The 23,257-nt window shown below is 37.3% G+C and overlaps 2 protein-coding genes across 2 annotated transcripts; both read left to right on the top strand.

Moving 5' to 3' along the window:
• Positions 1-9,205: 9,205 nt before the first annotated feature.
• LOC306757439 (translocon-associated protein subunit alpha-like) lies at positions 9,206-15,163 on the top strand. The gene is made up of 9 exons (XM_079242488.1): positions 9,206-9,336; positions 10,471-10,586; positions 10,794-10,887; positions 11,107-11,234; positions 11,519-11,653; positions 13,200-13,276; positions 13,788-13,866; positions 14,113-14,206; positions 14,375-15,163. The coding sequence occupies exons 1-9, from the start codon at positions 9,267-9,269 to the stop codon at positions 14,437-14,439; spliced, it is 858 nt and encodes a 285-aa protein (XP_079098614.1). The 5' UTR covers positions 9,206-9,266; the 3' UTR covers positions 14,440-15,163.
• A 2,381-nt stretch (positions 15,164-17,544) lies between these two features.
• LOC306757171 (neuritin-like) lies at positions 17,545-19,274 on the top strand (the record flags this gene model as incomplete). Its single annotated transcript, XM_079242135.1, has 3 exons — positions 17,545-17,596; positions 18,328-18,481; positions 19,058-19,274. The coding sequence occupies 3 exons, from the start codon at positions 17,545-17,547 to the stop codon at positions 19,272-19,274; spliced, it is 423 nt and encodes a 140-aa protein (XP_079098261.1).
• Between the last annotated feature and the right edge of the window lie 3,983 nt (positions 19,275-23,257).

Here is a 23,257-nt window from a genome sequence, read left to right as displayed (position 1 = left end):
TATATTCAAAAGGTTACTGAAGCAGTAGCAAAAACACCACAACAAACTAATCATTCGCAATGTTTGCAGTCGTTAAGTTTTAAAATAAAGTTTCAGATAAATTACATGAGCAGACACATTATGGATATAGACTCAAAGATGAGTTAGTTAGAGCTATACTGGACCTAATGCAGGACTTCAAAAAGAGACTAATTATCTTTTTAAAGCAGTTTCAAGTGGAAACTTCTAGTCAGGAGGGAGGTCAGTCAAAGTTGGACAAAACACAGACAGAACATAACCTGCAACCTGCATCCTGTGGTCTGACGCAGATTACTTACACAAAAAGTTTGCTCTCACGTCAGCAGAGGAAAATGTGGTTTTACAGAGACACTGCAGGCATGGAGTATGAACCGCGTTAGTGCTGCAGGAATACAAGCTCAGCAAAGCATGTTTGGTGCACTTCCTACCTCAAAACCTATTTTGAAAGCGTGTTTGCTCTTTATCATTGCAAACTAAATTTAGCAAGATTTATGCATGGAGTAATGTCAGCGCACCACTATATTATACTAGAGCTATCCAAACTGTTCTGGAAAACATTACCTGTTCATTTCATTTCAGTTTCACTGGCATGAGCTGTTTTTGGAAATATTTTAGGCATGAAAAGCCTAAAAGTCATGTGGGCTGCCAATATTGTCTAAAAATATGAAATATAAGAATACTGCTGATCTTTCGAGCAATGCAGTCAAACACTGTGGCAAAATGAACCAAATTTTCAAGATTCCAAAAGGTTTTGTGCTTAAATTTGGTGACTTTCTATTTTCTTCTGTTTACATTATATGAAAAGTTCATAAACAGGATATTGCACCAATACAGCACAAACACACTGCAAGGATGTAGAAGGTGGTTGGTTACAAAGTGGACTTTCATACAAGACAAGACATCAATCCCGAAACTCATCCACAACTCTTCACTTATTGGCTGTGCAGTGAGTTGTGATTCTTTCTTTCTTTCTTTCTTTCTTTCTTTATTCAGACTCTAGGTCCATTAAAAATAAATAAATAAATAAATAAATAAAAAAAAAATACAGACATACAAACATTTATAAAATAGACAAGTGTGCCAGTGCTTTCACATAGCAGACTGATATCTCATGGTACTGAAAGAGGGCTGGGTGAACATTCTTATAATCTAATTACAATATCCATCAAGACGACATATAAATTCAAACATCAATCATCTCAAAAGAGCATGAAATGTAATAAGCTGTGCATTACAAAAAAGTTCCCAAGCACTACGCCATCTTGGTTTCCCCAGAAGAATACGTAGACAATCATTATATGCAACCTGAAGTTTACGGATGGTCGCTTTTTTAAAATTACTCCATAAAGGTGCAGCATAAAAAGGAGTACAAAAGGCCCTAAAAAGACCCACTTTAATCTTGTCTGAACACCTGAAAAATTTTCTAGTCAGCAATTGATAGCAGATTGATTATGTACGAACGATAATCAAAGATAGGTTTTTGATTAAGGCTGAAATAAAAAGATATGGAAAGGGTTGACATCACATCACCAACATGTATCCTGATATAGAATAAATAATAAAGTTTTCAGTATATTTCAAGTGAAGTGGTCTCTTTCAAAGGCTCAGCTGATCAAGTGATCATTATTTATTATCTATTTATTATCTGTATAATTTATATACCACATCATTAGTTTATCATGTTTTTTGGAAGTTGTTTTTCTATATTTCTACTGAAATACAATTCAAAAGGCAATATCATGATTTTGATAACTTTTGCTGTTTTTATTTATTACTTTAAACAATTTCACTTTATTTTAGACAGCTGTTTTTTCCTTTTTTGTTAATGAAAGGGTAAGTTATTATTAGATGTGACAACCAATATATATCATAATTTCAGGCGGACAATGTGGGCTGGTATCCTGCAAGTTTTTGCTGTCTCTACGCTTAAAAAATCTTGACTGATATTAATATGTCATTGTGAAGAGGTTGATAAGAAGCTGCTGGATCCATTTGATTGGAATCAAGTGTGTTGGAGTAAGGAAACAACAAAAACCTGCAGGATACTGAGCCTCTAAGACCGGAGTGTGAAACCCCTGCTGTAGGCTGTTTATAGTCGGTCATTGAGGGCTGCTGTCCTGCAGGTTTTTAATGTATCCCTGCTCCAACACACCCATATCACAGTAAATTGAACCAGCAGCACAACGACTCCTTCATTTGTTTCAAATGTCTTTGAGCAGGGAAACACAGAAAACCTGCAGGACTGTGGTTCTGTATGACTGGACCTGAGGGGGGATTCTCACTGTTACCTAAATATAAAAGAAATCGACAAACGGATAGAAGAAAAAGAGAAAATTTAAAAAAACAAAAACAGTGCTGAAATAAGAATCTTACAGAATCTGCAGCTTTTCTAGGAAGTCTACAAAAACCCCCAGAAAAAACTGAAAATCTCGTATCTACAAACAAAAACTTTTTACAAGTTGTGATGAAGAAAATGTGACAATCATTCCCTTTTTGAATTATTTGTGAAAAGTCTTATGGTGATTTTAAAATGATAAAATCACCGTTGTGATCGAAGCTTTATTTAATCTATTGTATGCAAATAATGATAAAATGCAACAAGACTTTTACAATACATTTAGAAGTGATAGACGTGAAGGTTTTCAGTTGATTATGTCTGATACGCTCTACATCCATTTTAATGTGTGATGACATTAATTAATTTTTGCAAACCGTGGGTGCCGAAGTTTGGGATCAACTACTCTGCAACTTTTAGATGCAACCCTCCACCAACACATCTGAATCAAATGAATGTCACAAGCTCTGCAAAGCTAAATGGCATTCAGATGAGGGAATTCAGACTTGGATTCAGGCATGCTGAAGGGATGCATCAAAAAGTTGCAGGATTGTAAATCTCGATGTCTAGAGTTGCACCCCTGTTGTAAACCATGTTACCAGAGGATTTTGTGACATTTCTAAAGAAAGAAAATAAAACTTGTAGCTGTGTAAGTGTATTATACAAAATCGAATGACATGAGCACCTGCATCACCAAAGCATGCAATTCACAGTCCAAGTCCCTTTTCTCTGTCTTCTCTTTGCATGCACATTAAATTTGCATTTATTTTTGGATTAAAGAGTAATTGTTCAATTAAAACATCATACTGAACATCATGACTGAAGTCCAGAGTTAGCTCCTGCGACCTCTGATGACCTCTCCATCAACAACTGATTAAAACGTGTCTTCTGCTGATTTTCTGATTTTCAAGTCTCATAAAATTTTAACAAATTTTTTCTCAAACCAAAAACAAAAAAGTGGACAAAATGTGGAAAAGCAATGAATGAGCGGAAAGAGTTTTAACAGTAAATATGTAAAATGCAGATTAATAAAACGTCATATAACAAATAGCTGTTTAATCCACTGTTAATCCATCGTCATCAGTGTCTCATTTGTACAAAAAGAGGCTGATCTCTGATTGTTATTAAAAAAAAAAACTTAAGGTTTTTCAGTTTTTTTCTACATATTGTTGCAAAAACTAAGTTTCCAACATGTCAAGTTTTAGAAACTTTATGTTTATCTTTATTTGTAAGTCAACTATTAAAGCTCGAAAGTGAATCTATGACACGAGTGTGCTTAGTTTTACCTCTATGATCAAAATGGTAAATCAGATTCACCATGTGAGTAAAAAAGGCCTCCCCTCTGCTCTAGTTCTCACCCCTTGCACATACACTTATAAATAACATGCAGCCAAAGCATGAAATGTGCCTTTAAACATCAGTCTTTATGTTCAGATTTGAAAAGAATGTTTTACAATCAGGTCTTAAATCTCATATTAACTCTTCGGCTTCATATAAAAATTAAACATGTTTCAGCAGTTCAAAACTTACAAATGACATTTTTCTTCTACCTTCATTTAAGACTTACTGCATGTCGTTGTCGTGTTTTCCATGGCTTGAAGCTTTAACCAAGAAACTGTTTTTCTTCCAATTAATAAACTAAACAAACTACAACTACTTCGGGCACACGAATCCACAGATGCTGTTACATGGTTATGCTTGCGCAATATGATTCCTCTGCAGATAATCGTCTGTTTTTTGGTTTGTTTTCTTTTACAACGGGCTGTTACAGGATGTATGCTCTTTGCAGAAAGCCACAACTTTTTTTAGACGAAGTACAAAAGGAACAAGTAATGAAGCTATCAATTTGATCTGACAATGCAAAGAACAATGTTTGTAAGAGTCAGAGGAGGTTATTTTACATGTAATTTATCCTTGAGGGAAGTATTTCATTATTTCTATGAGATATAAAGCTTGTCATATTTCATTAAATGGGAAAATACCTTCTATTTTAAGAAGCTACCACATGCATCCTGTTAGGTTATGACAGTAAAAGAAACGTATTGTAAGCCAAACAGTGTGATGCTGCACAGCAGTGAATTAAAAAGTTGCACAAATCATTTATGCACTTCTTGATTTACCAGCTGAAAAACAGGATGCTCTTCATAACGGAAACTTTGCTATCTTTTGTCTAATGATGTTGAAAATGTCTCATATAATGGTCACGCCAAACTTAACAGAAGAATCCAAAGAAATTATTATGCATGAAAATTCAGGACTTGAGTGGGTGGTGATCAGTCATACATGAAGTTCATTCACTTCAGGACAATATCTTCACATTCTAATAACACTAATATGTCGAGTTACTGATAGGATGTGTTTCAAATTAACCACAGATCCCATGATTCATCCTGCATGGTGGCATAGTGGTTAGCACTGTGGCCTCACTGCAAGAAGGTTGCTGGTTTGATCCTTGGCTGGGGCAAGGTTTGGTCAGTGGCCTTTCTGTGTTTGCATGTTCTCCCTGTGTGGGTTCTCTCTGAGTACTCTGGTTTCCTCCCACCATCCAAAGACATGCATGTTAGGTTAATTGGTTACCCTAAATTGCCCTTAGGTATGAGTGGTTGTTTGTCTCTGTGTGTCACTGCAATGGACTGGCAAGCTGTCCAGGGTGTACCCTGCCTTTTGCCCAATGACTGCTGGAATAGTCTCCAGCTTTCCCGTGACCCTGAATTGGATTAAGCAGTTTAGAAAATGAATGAATGAATCCCATGAAATACCTGTTCAACCAGTCGTGAGTTGGTCTTTAAAAAAAACTTTACCACTGGCAGTGACTGAATGTTAAAATAATTATTAAAAAGGAACAACTGGAATGAAGCTGAGATCCTTTAATGGTCGTGGCTGCAAAAATGGTTGGGATGGGACCACTCTCGGAGTGGCTCAAACCACGCCAACCATGGTAGCAACGGTCATATCAGCTGCACTCCGACTGCTTCTGCATTCAGAACTGCTGTACTGTCAGTTTAGTATGCGCTGTCAGATCAGCATACATGTAGCAAAAACTGAAATTTATATCTGTTAGACCAGCATATGCTGTAAAATCAGCATACCCTTACTGTAAGACTCCCCTGGTTTGTCTGTTTATCTGTTAAATCAAAATCAAAATCTGAAAATGACCATGGTAACAAATAGCATAGCCTTTGTTGCCAATGAACAATCGATAACACTATAAAAACCAAACTTTAAGACCTCAACAAAGTGGGGAGTACACTCTTTGTGGATCATCTTGGGCATTTTTCACATTTTCTCTCTGAACAGAAGAAATAAAATCAGTTATAAAAGTCAGATATGTAATGGATTGGAAGTATAAAAAGCTTTACTCTTGTTGTTAGCATATCAATAACGCATTGGTCAGCATCATAGTGCAACATGTTGTAGGAGAAACAGTAGTCCTCCACCTTCTCTGGAATGTAAACAGACGGTGAAACTGGGCAAAAAGGCCTAAAGTTGGGCTCAACTTGTGTCTGGGTTTACTCCATGTCCTTTGCTGCGTTGTGATCATTTAGATCTATTATTATTACCCCTTAACTTACTCTTTAATTTATACATTTTACTGTCAACATTTAACTATTATGTGGAGTGTTTTGGACTATTGCAAAAATGACACTAAATTCAAAAATCTACATATCTGAAATTGATGGTTAAGAAAAAAAAAGTTCTTTGCTAAATGTCTAGTGCTTCTCTCACGACTACTCGATTACATTTTTGAAGTAACAGTGTGTCCAAAAGTGCATTTGGCTTTCCAAAGAAATTCATAAACTACAAACTGTGTAAACACACCGTCTTGCAATTATCACTAAAAACACCAATTTGCTGGCTATTTTTTGGAGTAGAAAGCTTGCCAGGCGTAGCAACAGTAACCATGGGAGGCGGGGCTTGGTGAAGGGTCAATTGTCAGTCATCACACTCAGATGCAGGATTTATATGTCATGATCTGATATTTCGTGTTTTTCTTTAGTACTGGTTTCCTGTTTTGGTTTTTAGTTTTCCATGTTTAGTTCTCTCATGTCTAGGTTCCTGTTTATTAGTTAACCTAGTTTGATTTTCTGATTCATTTCAACTAGGTCTAGTTACCTTCTCTGTGTATTTATAACCCTTAGCTCAGTGTTTTTCAACCTCTTTTGAGCAAAGGTACATTATTTTCATTGAAAAGATTACAGGGCACACCACCAAGCAAAAATGTTGAAAAATTAAACTCTGTAGCCTGTTTTAGCAACATGAAGTAATTCTTGTCAAAATGTCTCGAATAAGAATCAAGTAAACACAAGGAAACGGCCTTTTATGACGTCTGCAATCCTGTGTCTGTTTGGATGAGCACACAGCTCTTTTTTAGACAGGTAACGTAACATTTGATGATGTCCCACGGCACACCTGACAATCTCTAAAGGCACACTAGTGGTTGAAAAACACTGCCTTAGCTTGTGTTCTCAGTTGCTGGATCATTGTGTTTAGTCCTTTGTTAGCCATGTTAGTAAGTTCAGGTGTTTTTTGTCATGACTCCTGTATTTTCCCGCCTTCAGTGTTTTGGTTTACTTCGGAATAAACATCTCTGCATCTCTGGCTCCCGTCTCTGCATTTGGGTCCTCACCTCCAACACTTATCGTGACCTTATATCCATGATGGGGACTGAGACACAGCTCTCCGGGAAGATGAACTTGTTACACCTAACAAAATGCACTTGGAAACAACTTTTGTAATAAAAAAAAATGCCAACAGGAATTAGGTTTGTGTTGTCTTGTTGTAACTTACATTCAACATATTTGAAGTACTAATGTCTGGGAAGAATCGTTTAAGTTTTGGAAAGCAAACAGTGTAGAAAAGGTTAAAATGGTAAACATGACACTGCATGTTTCGTTGTATGATCCTCAAAGTTCAGATTGTTATTCAACACCGTGCAGTTTCTTTGCAGCAGGCTTGATGTGAAACATTAGAAGTCCAGCAGATTACAAAATTTCTTTATTTTCTGAAATCTTTTTTTTTTTTAAGTTTAGTTTAGTTTAGTTTAGTTCAGTCAAATATTACATTTAATGTCCTCATTGAAAGGACATTAAAAGGAGTTTAGATGAAGGAAGCTTTCAGACATCCACCGTTTAACATCTTATACTCACGTGAAGCTCTCAACTTTCCAGGCTTTCGTCAGTTTGAGACTAAATCCCCTTGAGTTTTAATCTGTATTGTCATAAAACAGCAAACACAATACAGATTACATAAAAAAATATACCATTTTATTCCTTTTTACATGTTGGAAACTATAATCTATCGGATACATTAGAGGTTTTCAAAGCTTAAGGCAGGCTTCTCATGGAAGGTCCAAACCGAATGTTTCTGATATCATTGAACAGCTCAGATTACTTTGCTGTGAAGGAAATTTGAGTGAAATTAATTGCTCAAGAATGCTTCTTCCTTCTTCTGAGCCTAAAGAGGTCAGGACTGAACTTGTCGGTCCTGACAGCTTTCCACCAGGGTGCTGTGGAAAAATTCCTCACTTCCTGTATCACCGTGTGGTACAGCAACTGCTCAGCTGCTTGCTGAGAGTGGTGAACAGCAGCAGCCTGCCCACAGTGAGCGACATTTACAGCAGCGGGAGGAGGAAGAGAACCTCCTGCATCATGAGGGACCCCACACATCCTGCAAACAGCCTGTTTATCTACCTCCTATCAGGCAGGATGCTACACATCACCAGAGCCAGAACCACCAGGTTCGCAACCCTGAAGACAGTTAAACTTAAGTCACAACTGAACAACAGTCTAGATGGTGTTCTCTTTATGTTCAGACTCATTGGCAGTAATACTAAGGCTGCTATGTGTTGTAATATTATGTGCAATAAACTGTATTATCATTATATGCAAATATCTCACTCTACCACTTAGCAGTACAATACACTGTTTACATCACAATACTTTTACGCATAACTTTCCATTTTATTCGTTGTGTGTTTTTTACCATTTTCAAAAAAATGATTGTTTTGTTTGCGTTTGTCTTCTTTGTTCCCTCATGGTATACATGTTTTTAAAAACAATACAGAATCTTTCATCTTAGCCATGTTTGCCAAATTCAGACTGAAGTAAATGCCTTTAAATAGACAATTAATTTTTTAAAGGTAGTGTGGGTACGTCACAGAGCAAAAGTGTGTGACTGTATGAGGTGGTTAATCATCATAATGCTGATTCTATAGGCACCCATGAGATTAAAGATGTGAAAGACACTATGGTGGGGTTTTTTTTCCTTAAATTTATCTAAGAAAATGCTTATTATGTCAGACCTCTTTTTGCACCTTTGTGTACCTGATGAAGAGTGATATTTTAGCACAACTTCCCCCAATTATAACATAAAAGTCATCTATCAAAAGCTTTATGTTTTATATATAAAACATAAATACATAACATTAAAAAAAAAAAAGCTAAATTACCTGCCTGTGATAAAAATCAACAAAGAAAAGGATAACAGTGAAACATGTGTCAGCAGATAGCAATTAAAGAAAAAAGGTTAGTAGTAGTAGTAGTAGTAGTACACACACCTACGTGGTGCTAACAGAAGTGGTCAGTACCGGTTTTCATCATACAGTCCATGGTTTTCTTATGGAGCACGGATCTGAAAAGTTTAATATAAACAGATAAACAGCACAGGGAAGAATTTGCAATAATAAATGTGAACTTTGGACACAAAAAATTTAATAAAGTCATAAACAGGTGCGGGTTTGAATGAGTGATTAAATCATACCTTATCATTTCTCAAAATCCCCAGTTACTAGTGAATGCAGCACGGACCTCCCAGAGGCGTGGCCAACGTATCTTAGCTCCGCCCCCTCTCCGACTCGCTCTCTCTTCTGCTAAACGCTGATGTGTTACTAGCGTCAGACCTCAAGTCTGCAAAAATGTTCAATTTTGGGTCAAAATTATTGCTCCTTTTTCTCCTGGCTTTCCCTTGTGGCCTAATAACTGTTGGTAAGAGGCTTCTTTCCCCCCTTTTGTTAACTTTGAAGCAGAAAAGGTTCTTTCGTCTCTTCATTATAGAGTTATTCCATATTGACGTGGCACACTCCCACAGTCCTGTCAGACAACTTTATTCACCGTTTCTTCAACTCGGTTTACAACTAATGGTCAGAAATACTTTTACGGAACCGAACAGATGTTGTTGCTTGTTTCTCCTTGGGTTGAATGGAGTATATCTTTGCTGAACAGCTGCTGATTCTTTAGTATTTGCTTATAAAATGATAATTCCGTTTAAAGTTTTGTGTTGCTTTTGGAGCTGCAGAGGTGATTTCATCCAGATGTTTTAAATCCAAGAAGCTGAAACTACTGCCAGCAGCTCCCTCCTGCTGGGACACGTCACCGTTGATAAGATGGGAACTTCTGTTTTATTTTTCTTCCCACTGACCCACATTCAAATTAGGGTTTTGATTCCTTTGCTGGGTGTTGTATGGATCAGGAACACTTATTTTTGTGCCAAAAACAGATTAAAACAGTCATTTTAATTAACTAAATACATTTGAAATGTCATATTTAAATTACATATGGTCATTGATTTGTTAATATACGTGTTGATATATTTATGTGATATTTCTCAAGCATGCTTTTTAAGATTATTTAGTAAAGGTCTGTTCAGATGTGCTTTCTACAGGCTCATTCTATGCATTATTTGTGGAAGCTGGCATGCAAACTCATCTTTAGCATCCCCCGTAAAAATATGGCTGTGAACAGATGTCTACAACTTTGATCTGAACTCTTTCCATACAATTATTTTTTTCACTAAACCTGACAACACTGACAGATGTTGTCAAGCAAACAGCATCTATTAGCAGAAGCCACTATGATATAATATTTTAATTACATGAATAAAAAGCTGAAAATGAGAATCACATTGTTGTAATCAAGGGGTTTTCCTTTCAATAAATTATCAATAAATTATCAATTACAGTTCCATAATATATCATTTCTACACCACATGATTTTGGATGTTATATCATGCAATAGCAACTAAATTCCTGCATTTTGATCCAGTCTTGAAGGATTTTCCAACCTGACAATCAAACCTTTTCCACTCATTCATTCTCATTGCTCTGTTTTCTGACTCTTTAGGGCATGTCTATGCTGACACAGACTCGGGCGAGGACATTATTGATGAAGATGATGCTGCAATAGATGAGGACGAAGATGAAGAAGAGGTTCTTGTTGAAGATCAGATGCAAAACGCGGTGTGTGTGTGTGTGTGTGTAGCATCTTTGATTATGGGTGATGATGGCACATACAGACATATTGCCATGCTTCCATCATATCTATGTACCACCCTGTCATATATTATAGATGATTTACAACTTGGAAATGCACTGTAATTGGACGTTGTTGTAGATGAGGTGTTATTCTTTATCTTATCTTATCTTTTATCTCTTTGTTTTCATCAGGAAGGAGATGAAGATGACTCGGATGAAGCTGCTGATAAACAAATTACTGCTCACCCAGATGCCGACACTACCATAATTTTCACAACAGGAGAAGGTTGGTCAATAGGTTTTTATTATTATTATTATTAATATTTAATTTTAGGGTTCATTGTAAATTTAAAAGGCAGAAATGTATTATTTTGTGAACTAAAGCACAAGTAGTTTTTTTGGGGTTTTTTTTATGCGATTTATCAAACATGTGGCTTTGTTTGTGCTTCCTATATTTATTTCAACTTATGATTGTGTGATTCATTTGTATTTGAAACACATCTAGAGTTTCCTGCCAATGAGATTGTGAGGTTCTTGGTGGGTTTCACCAATAAGGGCAGTCAGGCTTTCACAGTTCAGTCACTGGAGGCCTCCTTCCGTTACCCCCAAGACTTCCAGTTCTTCATCCAGAATGTGAGTGTCGCCTGAAATGACCAACATGACGCCTTCAGAGCTTTTTTTTTCTACTGAAATAAACTTGACTATTCTAAATGTGTCATTATCTAATATGTGCTCTGTTTCATTTACTTTGTTTTAATGAAATTTCATAAATTTAAACCTTTTATTTGATATTAGTGGACCAGAGGCCTTTTTATATTTTTCTTTAGTTTTTTGCAGTGTCTTCATTTGAAAGCATGATTACAATTGAAATGTTCCTTTTTGTATCTTGACTTGTTTAAATGTCTATGTTCGTATAGTTCACAGCTTTGCCCCTGAATACCGTAGTCCAGCCTCAGGCTCAGGCCTCCTTCGAGTACTCTTTCATCCCTGCACAACCGATGGCCGGCCGTCCCTTCGGTCTTGTTATCCTGCTCAGCTACCATGACACTGAGGTAAAATGGAGGTTTTAATCATTCCAGGTTCAGCATGTTTTACAGTCAATATGTAGGCAAAAATGCAGTATAATAAGTCATACAACACCGATATTTAATCTGCGTTATCTGAGTAACATGTGTCCTCTGCAGTTTTCTGTTATTTCTGAGGTGAGAAGCATGATTTAAAGTAGAAGTAATCCTCAACAAATTAGCATCAACAGCTCTGGTTTTTTTTGTTGTTTTTTTTTTTTTTTTACATCTCCATCATTTGTTCACTTTAAACTACCTCGGAGGCTGCACGGGTACTTTACTGTCAGCTGAGCTTTGATTGTTGTTTTAAGCAATTAGAATATTGTTTAACTTCATATTTCATAAAGCAGTGAGTGAAGCATCTTGAGAGGTTGTCTGGTTATAATTTTGGCGATGCTTCCTGGATCGGGGTCCAGGAATGCTCAGGGTCACGGAGGGTCTCCCCAGAGGAAATAAGAATATTTATGGAGATGTTAACGCAATTAAAGAAGATGCAAGATTAACTTTTCTGTTCATAGATTTCCCACTTTTCACTGTTATTTTCCTTCTGACAGTTCTCTGTAGCTTTCATTTCTTTTATCTGCTGCCTGTTTGAATTGATTTTACTTTATTTCAAATTCATTATTTGGAGAAAAAAATTAAATCTGTGAACAAAATTTACTATTTTTTAGGAAATCATCATTACCTACAACAGTAGAAATTAGGAACAGAGATAGAAAGTTTTTATAAAGTGAAGTACCTATATGTACCTATATCTATAAAGTGAAATTAATCTGAGTGTCATTAGAAATAGATTTAAATAATAGCTAAAGCAAACACTGGATAAAACAGAATAAAACATTCAAGATATGGTTAAATAATCTTCCGGGAGTATAAACATGACATTTTTCTTTAAAAAAAAAAAAAAAAAAAGGTAATAATAATTAAATATTTCTGCAACTGTCTTGTTTTTGTTGACTGCCTTTACAGAGGCATTGTTTAAGCCCCAGTGTGTGAGAATTAAACCCATTTAGTCATTTGCTAATTGAATGCAAGCAACCGAGTAGTGATCTTTGGCGTGTTATAACCACTTCCGGAGCCGCGGAGCGTCATATATTTGAAAATGTCAACATCTTGCACAAGTTGGAGGCACAGAGCGACACATAATTCTGTTTCGTTATTAACACCAATAAGTTACAAGCATGCGCTCCGTGTATTTAATACCACGCTACTGCTGATAGCTTCTTGACAAATCAGCTGAAATGAATAATGAAACACAAAGAAAGAAGCTGAAAGAAGTGCACAGTCGCCAGCTGGTGTGACTTCTCTAAAGAGTAACAGCAGCTGAAAACTTTTACAACGGCACTTTCCAACAGGAGACTAACAAATTAGACGTCTCTGCCGTGGCGATTCACAGTTAAAACGTATAAAGCTAATATAAAAAGCCACATTAGTTACACACTGTGCCATCTAAAGCATCTGTGACATTAATAATCTTGTGAAGTTGACTCGTATTTTCATATTTGTGTGTTTTTCTTAACCTTTCTTTCGTCAGGGCACCGTGTTCCAGACTGCCATTTATAACCAGACTGTCACGATCACTGAGCGGGAAGAGGGACTGGACGGAGAAACGTAAGGCTTTCTGACAAATATGTAAATTCAGCTTAAAGCGGCTGCTCCTCTGCATACTGCAGCGACGGAAGAAAGGCTTAAAAACCAGTGTTAAGACAACATATGTGAAGTAAGCTGTAGTTGGACGTGTTGAACTGATTTTTCAGTCGACTTCTGGATGAATTCTCAATCATTAAGATTATTTAGTCAGCCTTGTATCTATTATCCAGCTCTCTCTGAGGCCACACTTCTTCTGGCTTCTGCAGCAAATGTAAAACCATTTTTAGAGGGAGGTGTGAAATTGGCACTGGGAAATTAGCTGTCTGTATTGTGCTGCTGGTGCAAACTGGACAAATCAGACAAAAGGAAATGTTCTTCCTAAAATCTGGAGACACTGGATGGTTCTGTTAGATTACCTTTCATGATGAAACTCTGAACGTTTGTTCACTAAGATGCTGATGAGGAGTAGTCACATGTTTAGTGGGTTCTTTCTTCTTGTAATTCAATAAGACAAATGTGTTTTTTTTCACAGGATGTTCATGTACGTGTTCCTGGTTGGACTGGTGGCCCTGATGGTCTTTGGGATGTACCAGGTTCTGGAGTCGAGGACGGTGTGTGTCTTCCATCAGTCTATGTCAAGTAGAGAGCATCTTGCTAAGCAAATGAACCTTGTATCTGAATAAGAAAAGGGGCATCTTATCTTGTAAACACTTTTTTTTTAAACCAGCTCTGATGGAAAGAAATACTCAACAACAACAGGCAATAGGAAGGGATGTGTTTTCTATCCTTCATTTTAAATGGGGAAAAATGGATCAAATTTCATGTTTTTTTCTTTGTTTTTTCTGTGCATTTTGCAGAGGAAGAGGATTTCCATGAAAATAGAGAAGGGCACCACTGGAATTAATGATGTTGACATCAGCTGGATCCCTCAGGAGACTCTCAATGCCATGAGTATGCTCATTTTTTATCTCCATCTGTCTCTAGTAACAACATCCCGCATCATTTTCAACTGTTAGTCTCAACATTACATCCTCTGTGCTTGTTTGAGGAAGTGCTCTTTTCTTTTTCACCTTATTCTCCAGACTTTAGTATCTGATTTCTCCCTCCTTTTCCCTCCAGGTAAGGCTTCTCCTAAAACGTCTCCAAGGAAACGAGCCAAAAGGGCAGCTGGCGTCGACCAGTAAACATCGGCCTGCCGCCATCACTTTTCTTACTGTCCATCAGACTTTCGAATCTTCTCATTGCAACATCCTGATCTTCACTTTTGGAAGTTTTCAGCCCGAACGAGGAGTTAAAGATGGCTGCACTCAGTCTGTTGGGCATCCTGGACTCTGCTGCTCTCATTGGGGCAAAACCATTTAAACACTAACAGGGCTTAACAGCATATAAAAGGGATTTAAAAAAAGCACCAACAAGTAATTAAATTAGGAAGATGTGGGACAGGCTGCTCTCTTAGAGGGCTGAGTTCATCTACATGAATGCTGTGAAGTCTCAGTGAGTCTGATGCCGTTTTATTTGCACGGTTTTTTTACCTGAATTATCAGGATAAAATGGATTCTGTGACTTTAAACCATAAATATTTCATTTATGGAGGTTTATTTCTCTCCTCTCTGTAATCAAATGTGTTTGTGGTGCCCTGCAGACAACAATGTGATGTTTATTAAAAGAACATTGTCTGCTTTTAACCACGTCAAAGGTCTGAAAACTTTGTTTTTTAAGGAGTTTGTTTGAAAGGGGCAATGGCAGGTGGTTGTACAATAAGTATTAAAACAAAGTTTTCTCAGCTTTTCTGCAGATTTCTTACATCTTTACCTTTTTATTATTTCCCCTTTTCCAGGGTCTTAAAGTCTCTCAGGTTGTTCGCAGTTATTTGTGATAACTACAATTTTTGAGACACAATAAAAGGATGAAAAGTGTCATTTTTATGCATTTTTGCGAACCTTCTCTGTATTTATGGTTCTGTTTTTATCCCCTTAATGGCGAGTTTATAAGTAGCGAAAAACTGACTGAAATAATATTTTAAAAGCAGGCAATCGTGAAGCATCAGACATGTTGGAAATGACAGTGCTGTTGGTGTTCTACATGCACTAAAACAGCACACATGCATGTGTATTTAACTTGATTCTTTCCTCGAATAATATTTGGATTAAAAAGGCGCTTAAATGTTAGACACAACCTCACAGTCAATAGTGTGGATATACTTTTCCATTAAATGTAATGTGAAAGTGTATCCACATTTTTATTACATAAATATTTTAGGTGTGAACATGAAAATAAAGAATCATTTACACCAGTATTCTTTTAAGTTCAGCTTTAGTTTTATGGTGCCAATTCACACTAAACTCATCTCAAAGCACTTTTACAAACAGTCCAGTTATAATTCAATTGAAATAAATTAATGATTTGATCCACAGCAGAATTTAGAATAACTGAGTTCATATAAAGTCATGAAAACAAACAAAAAACTACTAAATAATTGCTTGACTACGGACTCCAGTTGATTAAATCAAATCTTTTTAATTCAGTCTCTATCCTGAGCATATGTGGGGCAGCAGGTGGCAGTGCACAGGAATAAAAAAAAAAACCCAGGTGGAGGAAGGGCACTCATCTACCTCAACTGGTTGCGGTAAGAACCGTAACTATGCCCCAACCCAGCCAGCATGACCCCGCTGGGCCTTTGTGGGTTAAATGTGGACTGTAAGATCCCGTGTGAGTTTGGGTTTGCCCATATAGTGTTCAAGGTGGTACTGAATGGTTTCAGCTGGAGCCCATTTAGTCAGCCCACATGGATTCCCCATGCCCACTTAGCCCGCCTACATTCCTAATAGGGCTCATGCAGGCAGCCCATATGGGACCATTTAACTGAAATCACAAGGAAAAACCTGCAAAATTTGCCCAGTTAAAACCAGTGCCCACTCAGTACCCACATAGCCCAAATCCAACTGTGACAGGCCCCACATGGACATGCTGGTGGGATATGGGGCCCACATGTGTCCTCTGCAGCTCACCAAACCGGGTCCCAGCTGAAACCCAGTCACAACTATAGCTTAAAATGAATATGGGCAAAAAACAGGTGAGTCCAACGTATAAAAACTGCAGACAAACCCACATGGGACCCTTATCTGCAGCCCAGATTTAGCCTGTGTGGGCCATGCTTTGCCATGCTGGCTGGGTTCAGATCTAATGAGAAAGAAAAATATGTACAAGTTAATGACAACAATAACTTCATTTATTTATACATTATGAATAAAGAGCCAACAGAGAGGAATAGAAACCGTCATACACAGCAGCCCACCTGCTGACTCCATAAAGTCTAATGAGAAAGTTAGCTCAAACCTTTGACTGGTGTATATCCATAGCAACATAACTAAAGGGATAGCTAAAGCTCAACTAACCAGCCCATTTAAGTACAAGCTTTATCAGAAAGGAAGTTTTAAACCTGACCTCAACCCTTACTGGATCCAAACTGGCAGCTGAGTCCACAAGAGATGCAGCTGATAAATGAAGGCTCCACGTTTAGAAACATTTAGGAACCTCATGCAAACCTGCAGTCTGAAAGTGATCTGCAGGGAAAACATGGGTCTTTCAATACAATAGAGCCAAATCATGTAGAGTTTCATTTCCAAGTAAAATAATTTTTATTATGTGCTACATTTAAGTTTCTTATTCACTAGACTTTCAGGTTGTGAAATACAAGATTGACCAAACTATTAAAAGCAACAAATATTTACATTTTGATGTTAAAGAACAAGTTATTATTATTATTATTATTATTATTATTATTATTATTATTATTATTATTATTATTATTATTATTATTATTATTATAATAAATGGTTTATGTAAAACCAAATGGACTTGCAGACCTGCTATGATCAAATAACATGAGAGAAAAGGGCATGAAGTGCCTTTAAGCGGCTGTTTAATGACGGGGTGGGGGCTCTGGGGGTCCTCCCTGATCTTGGGGGGGTGGGATGAAGCTGCGTCGCGACGTGCAGCCTGCTCGGTGGGGGGGGGGGGGGTGAGCGCTGTCCGGTGCTGAGCGGGGAAGATGAGCTCAGCGCGCGCAGGGGGGCAGGTAACGTCAGCAGTCGGCCGGAGCAGGGGAGGACTGTGCAGAAGCTACACACCTAACAAGCGTTCATGGCAGCTTAATTACCAATAAAGCCCGACTGGTGTGAGAGACGGGCAGCCAAGCAGCTCGGTGGGATTCAGCCACCAGATTTCTGCTCATCCTCCACTTCCTCGGCAGCAGCTCGCGCCCTCCGCCTGGCTGGAAATGGGATGATATGGGATTATTCATGTCGACGAAGATCGGAGGGATACTTGCGTTTACCTTTGGTAAAATAGCTCAAGCTCCTTTAATGTTTCGGAAAACTGTCACGTTGCATTTATTTTTTTTCTTCTTATTCTCTGCATTTTACTGCCGACGCGGTGGCTGTAATCTTTATTTCTGTCCATCAGGAGAGCCTGGTGGAAATATGAGATCTGTTGGCCAAACTGGCTGTACTATAGCCAACGTCATTCCTGTCTTTCTACAGTCTGAGTGAGGAAGCTTGGAGAAATTAGACATCTAGTAATAACAATAATCTAAGCCTGATTAATTTATTTTTAACTTCAATGCCACTTTTAGTGCTATTTAAAGCTTCATATGTACGTTTTGCATTTTGCAGGTTTGAACGGTGTTAGGATACCATCATAACACTTGATGTGTCAAAACAATTCATTATAAACTTCTGCAAGGTTTATATAATTAGCAACTGTTTTACAACAGTTTAAAATATATGTCTTAAATGGTGTTCAAATGGCAAAATGTCAAAGGCTTTATGTGTACGAATCCTTTTTGTCTATGAAATCTAATAATTTGATAGGTTTTGTTCTGATACATCGTGAAAAAACTTAGTGAAAATCTCCTAATACAGCAAAGACATTCATTAACTCCCATGTTGACGTTTTGGTTACATATAATTGCTGTGTTTGATATTTTAAGATTGTCTGTTTGTAGCTCAGAAATGGCCAAATATGGCAAGTTTGTTGCCGTAAGAAAGCTGTCTGCTGTTTGTGCGTTGCAGTTCTCCTGTCCCTTACCGTGCCAGGAGACCCTGCAGATGTGAAGTGTGAGAACGTTTACAAAGACTTCTCTGAATGTGTCCTGGAGCTGGGAGAAAGCATGGATAACTATCAGGAGAACGTGACCAGTGAGAGGGGAGTGGCCGCCGTGTGCAGGTGACAGTAAAATAAGAGAGGGCATGAACCATAATTCATCTGAGCATCCTAGATGTTCGCAGTAAAAATTTAATCATGTTCAGCTGAGTGCAGTAATACAGACAGAACTGTATCTAATAAGAAAATACTGGAGAGAATAGAGCAGATGCTATAATCTCAGAGGGAGACAAGAGAAATGAATGATGCTGAGACGCTGAGCCATTGTACTAAATAATTTATGACTCTGCTGCAGCAGTAATGAAATTCCAGGGACGTTTTTTTTTTTTTTTTGTCATTGTGTCTACACACACTCAACAATCCCCACACACTGTATTGAAGACAAAGATTTACACTTAAACCTTCTGTTGCAAATTGCCCACTTGCATTATCATGTGAGACATTGTTTCAGTCTCTGATGCAGTTGCCATGGTAATTAAAGCTCAGTCTGACTTGTGGTGCAGAAAGCCAGCACAGCCTTTGGAGTGATAGATTATTGGCAAACAGATCAGTCTACGCCAGCCTGTGCTGTTTTTGGGGTGAATATTGACTATAGTGATCATCACCACCGTAATCCAACATTCCTTTGTTTGCCCACAGCCACTGGGAAGCTTTCCACACATGTGCCCTGACAGCGTTGTCTGACTGTCAAGAGGAAGTCAGCTCCATCTGGGAGACTCTGAGGCAAGACTCCAGGAAGATCCGCTTCCAGGGAAGTCTGTTTGACTTGTGCAGCCCCAGCGCTTCTCCCAGCCTAAGGTTGCCTCAAGCTGCCCTCATCGTGCCAGTGATTCTGGCCATGGCAGGGCCCAACTAAAGAACCTACATAGGTAGTTTAGGAATGGGGTATTTCCTGATTTTCAGTCCTCCTGAGCACAAACTTAAAGCCAAGGATTTAAGAAGAACAAAGAATTATTTTGACAGAGAGTTGCAGGTGTTTGTGGCAAGACAATCAACATATCTGTTTTGATGAATATTGTATGAAATCTTCCAAAATACTTGTCAACCAATCAATCCAGGTATATAAAGCAAACTAAGGTCAACACCTGTGGCTCTGGGTAACTAATATCAGAGCAGAGGTGGCAATTCCTGGTCCAGAAAGTAAAAGTCCTGCCATGTTTTTGGATCTACCTGTACATTTAGAACATTTTCAGTAACAGGCTCGTTTACCTGGCAAATAAACTCTGCTCATTAAATTCAGCTCGTTTGGTGACTGGTCGGAACAGCTGCTGGACAGGACTTTTACTTTCTGGACCAGGAATTGCCACCTCTGGAAATGTGGACACATTACTGTATCACAAATATCTTACATGTGCAATCTAAAGTAAGCCACGTCAACTTGTAATATGCTTTTTATTGTGAAAATTCAGCCTGAAAGCTTCAATTTCAAGCATTGGTGTAAAACAGCGGTGTTAACCTGATTGGGTCCATAACGTTCTGTGCTTTGGTTTAATGCACGAGGTTCACACTCCAGTCCTCGACGGCCGGTATCCTGCAGATTTTTGTTGTCTCCATGATCCAACACACCTGAACGAAATTAATAAATAGGTTGAGAAGAAGGTGCTGGATCCATTTGATTAGAATCAGGTGTGTTGGTAGAGGGAAACAACAAAAACCTGCTGGATACCGGCCTTCGAGGACTGGAGTTTGACACCCCTGGTTTAATGTATCTTGATTATTGAAAGAATAATCTGACATTTTGGTAGGTAGACGGAAGTAATGTTAACACTTTCAATAGAAGTAAAGCTACAGTTAGAGGTGAGTTCGCTTTGACTGGTACTACAGAAAACTCCTATTAAGTAGAACTTTCATTTTTACACTTTTGTACAAAAACAAACAGACACTAACAGACATTTAGAGGTGCTATTGGGTTTATTTGTTTACTTAGACCTAGAGTCAGGTTAGCTGCTTGCCGCTTTTCCACTGTTTCAGCAATGCTAAGCACAGCCACTCATTAGCTGTAGTTTCATCTTTCTGCCCACTCTTGTGGAAAAAGCATGCGTTAAAAGCTTATTTGGTGCCTGTACCACGTGTCATTGGTGAGGTAAGACAAGCCAATAACGTTAACAGATTACTCATCTTCTAGTTAAACCTGTGCAAGGAAAATTGTGTCTATACGAATTTAGAAATATCCTTAATTTCTTTCCTGTTACCATTACAGCATGGTTAATCTTTGTTTAGCTAAATAGTTGTTTAAAACAGTACAATTAAATCAAAAGGTATAACATAAAAGTAAACAGCATGAGTCAATGAACTGGTTTTAATCCATTTATTTACTGGACATGTTGCACCTTTATGCAGTCTTTCCTTCTACAAACTGTTTCTTGGACTGGTTGGATGTGTTTAACAGGAAATTAAATTTTACAAATCGAATGACAAACCAGGTGAAACATCTGCTAAAACGCAAGCCAAGGCAGCGTTGTAGTAAAAGTTTATTTATTTAAAGAATTTAATCCCCTTTCCTGGTTTATTAGCTGAAACATTCACAAACATTCAGCCATGTTGGGACTGGGATTTCTATTAATAACACAGAATTGTTAAAGTCTTGGAACTTGTTAAGATTAACTTTTGATCAAGATTTAAAACCCACGTTTGATTTGAATTCTAGGTTTCTGGCATTACACGTCTTTTATTTTTTATTTCTTTATTTTGGTTATTGTTAGGTTAAGGGAGCAACCTGTTTCATAGCTATGTGAACTGCAATAAGCATATTCAGTTACTGTTTGCAAATTTCAATGCATTTGCATTAAAACAAGAGAAGCAATGGAATTGGTACTTCTCATGTACTACTGGTACTTCTGTAGTTTTCTTTTGAACCTTAACTTACAAAATAAGAGAAGACTCCAAAAATAAGACATCTTGTTCAATAACACGTAAACTACAATGGATTTTTACTTCATGTGCAGGAAAATTTAGGCAGCAATATTAATGTCCAAAAATAAAATCAGAAAACTATAAAAAAAATAAATAAATAAATAAATAAAATAAATAACTTGTGTAACTACTTTTAAGAGGTTTTGTGATGTATGTTTTAGTGTCATTGTGTTAACACCAAACACAATGACAAATGAGATTTGTCATTAAAGTGATCAAAATGTCTAAATGCTTCATTAATCAAGAGCTAGTGTATGTTAGTACTGTCAGGGTTACTGTGCTGTACAGATACAGTAATAATAATTAAATTATCCACTGTACAAGAAAATATTTGAAGGCCACTTCACCAAGTAGTGTCCTTCTCCAATTACTCTCAGATGGTACTACAAAAACTATTGAGCAACAGGGATTTGTTGAACTTTGTTGAAATTAATTAAATAACAATAAATAACAATGACAAAACTCAAAGATATTATAAGCCAAATGCACTTCCTCCCTGTTTTAAACTGTTATTAGTATTGTCATCTGACAGTCAAGCAACTTGTATACAGTATTTTACCTCCTGCAATACCTCAGCTTCCTCTGGCTGACATTGTACAGCTGCTATAAACACACCAAAAACAGACATCCGGCAACCACACATGCTTTATGCAGGTCTCAGTTTCATATTCATAGGTGTGAAAAGAATATGTGAAGTGTGAAACTGAACATTATTAGAGATTATAAAAGAATCAGGCAATCAGGTCATTTTTACACAATATATTGGTCGACAGCAAAACAAAGCAAAGCTTCCAGAAAGATCATAAAGCCAAATGAACAACTTTCACAACAGTTTCAGCTAAACTGAACACTGTTATCTTTATGGAGGATTGACATACTGCGAGACTATATTCAGTACATACTTCTTAATGGTACAGGCTTTCGCACAAAGTTTATTTCCTATTAAAAATCTACAGTCTAATAACCAGGATTATAGTTAGCTAAAATACAAAGCAGTTCTGCAGAAGTTGCTGTGGTGCTGGGACTTTCCATCCTTGTCTTTTGCTAAGTGCTAAAAAGTCAATTCATTGCATAATTCTCACTCTAAACAAAATGTTTTTAAGCAGAGTTTCTCTTTTTAAAGGGATTTTTTCTTTATGTTTACATGAAAGACAGATGTAACAGCTTACTTGCTGTTGTCACATTGTTTTCCATTTGGAGAATCAGGAATTCTGTGGGGAGGAAAGCTCACAACTACTCTGAAAGATGCTACAGAAGAGCTAATTTTGTCTACTTCAAAAACTCAGATCTTGAATAACTTAACACCTGTTTGAGCTTTCCAAACTCAAAGTACTCTAATCAATATGTACAGAAGGAAAACACTACTACTGCTACTACTACTACTACTGATACTACTCCTACTCATACATATTACACCCAGTCATACTGGTAAAAATCTAAAATATTCTTTTCACAATTAAAACAACTTTAGTGAAAACAGGCTGCATTTTGTAGCAACATTACTGACATCATTCCTATTGTCTAGCACAAATAAATCATGTAAACGTAAAAGTATTACTTTGATATGTTTATGCTCTACTTCTACAGTAATATTAATACTTTTGCGGAGCAGTGGATGAAAAAAAGAGTGGGTTTTTTTTTTTCATTTTTATGTGTTTTCAGCAAACTATGTTTCATTTACATATGTCCATTAACAGCAATGGTCCTAACAGGTATTCACAAATGTAAACTGTGTGCGTGCTCCAGGATATTCCCTGTCATATATTAGAACACAAATGCATGATCCTTTTTGTGATAATGCCTGAAAAAACAGATGACAGTAATTTCACCTCAGAGAAAGTGTACAGCGGTCCTGATCTGCGCATGAAGTTTTTATAACTCTGCTGTGTGACAGCATTCTTTGATATGCAAATTATTTTACACCCC

The sequence above is a fragment of the Telmatherina bonti genome (assembly GCF_933228915.1).
Source record: "Telmatherina bonti genome assembly, chromosome: 6".
In the NCBI taxonomy this organism is placed as follows: Eukaryota; Metazoa; Chordata; class Actinopteri; order Atheriniformes; family Telmatherinidae; genus Telmatherina; species Telmatherina bonti.
The sequence above is the reverse complement of the archived record's forward strand: the minus strand, read 5'-3'. Positions and strand labels throughout refer to the sequence as shown.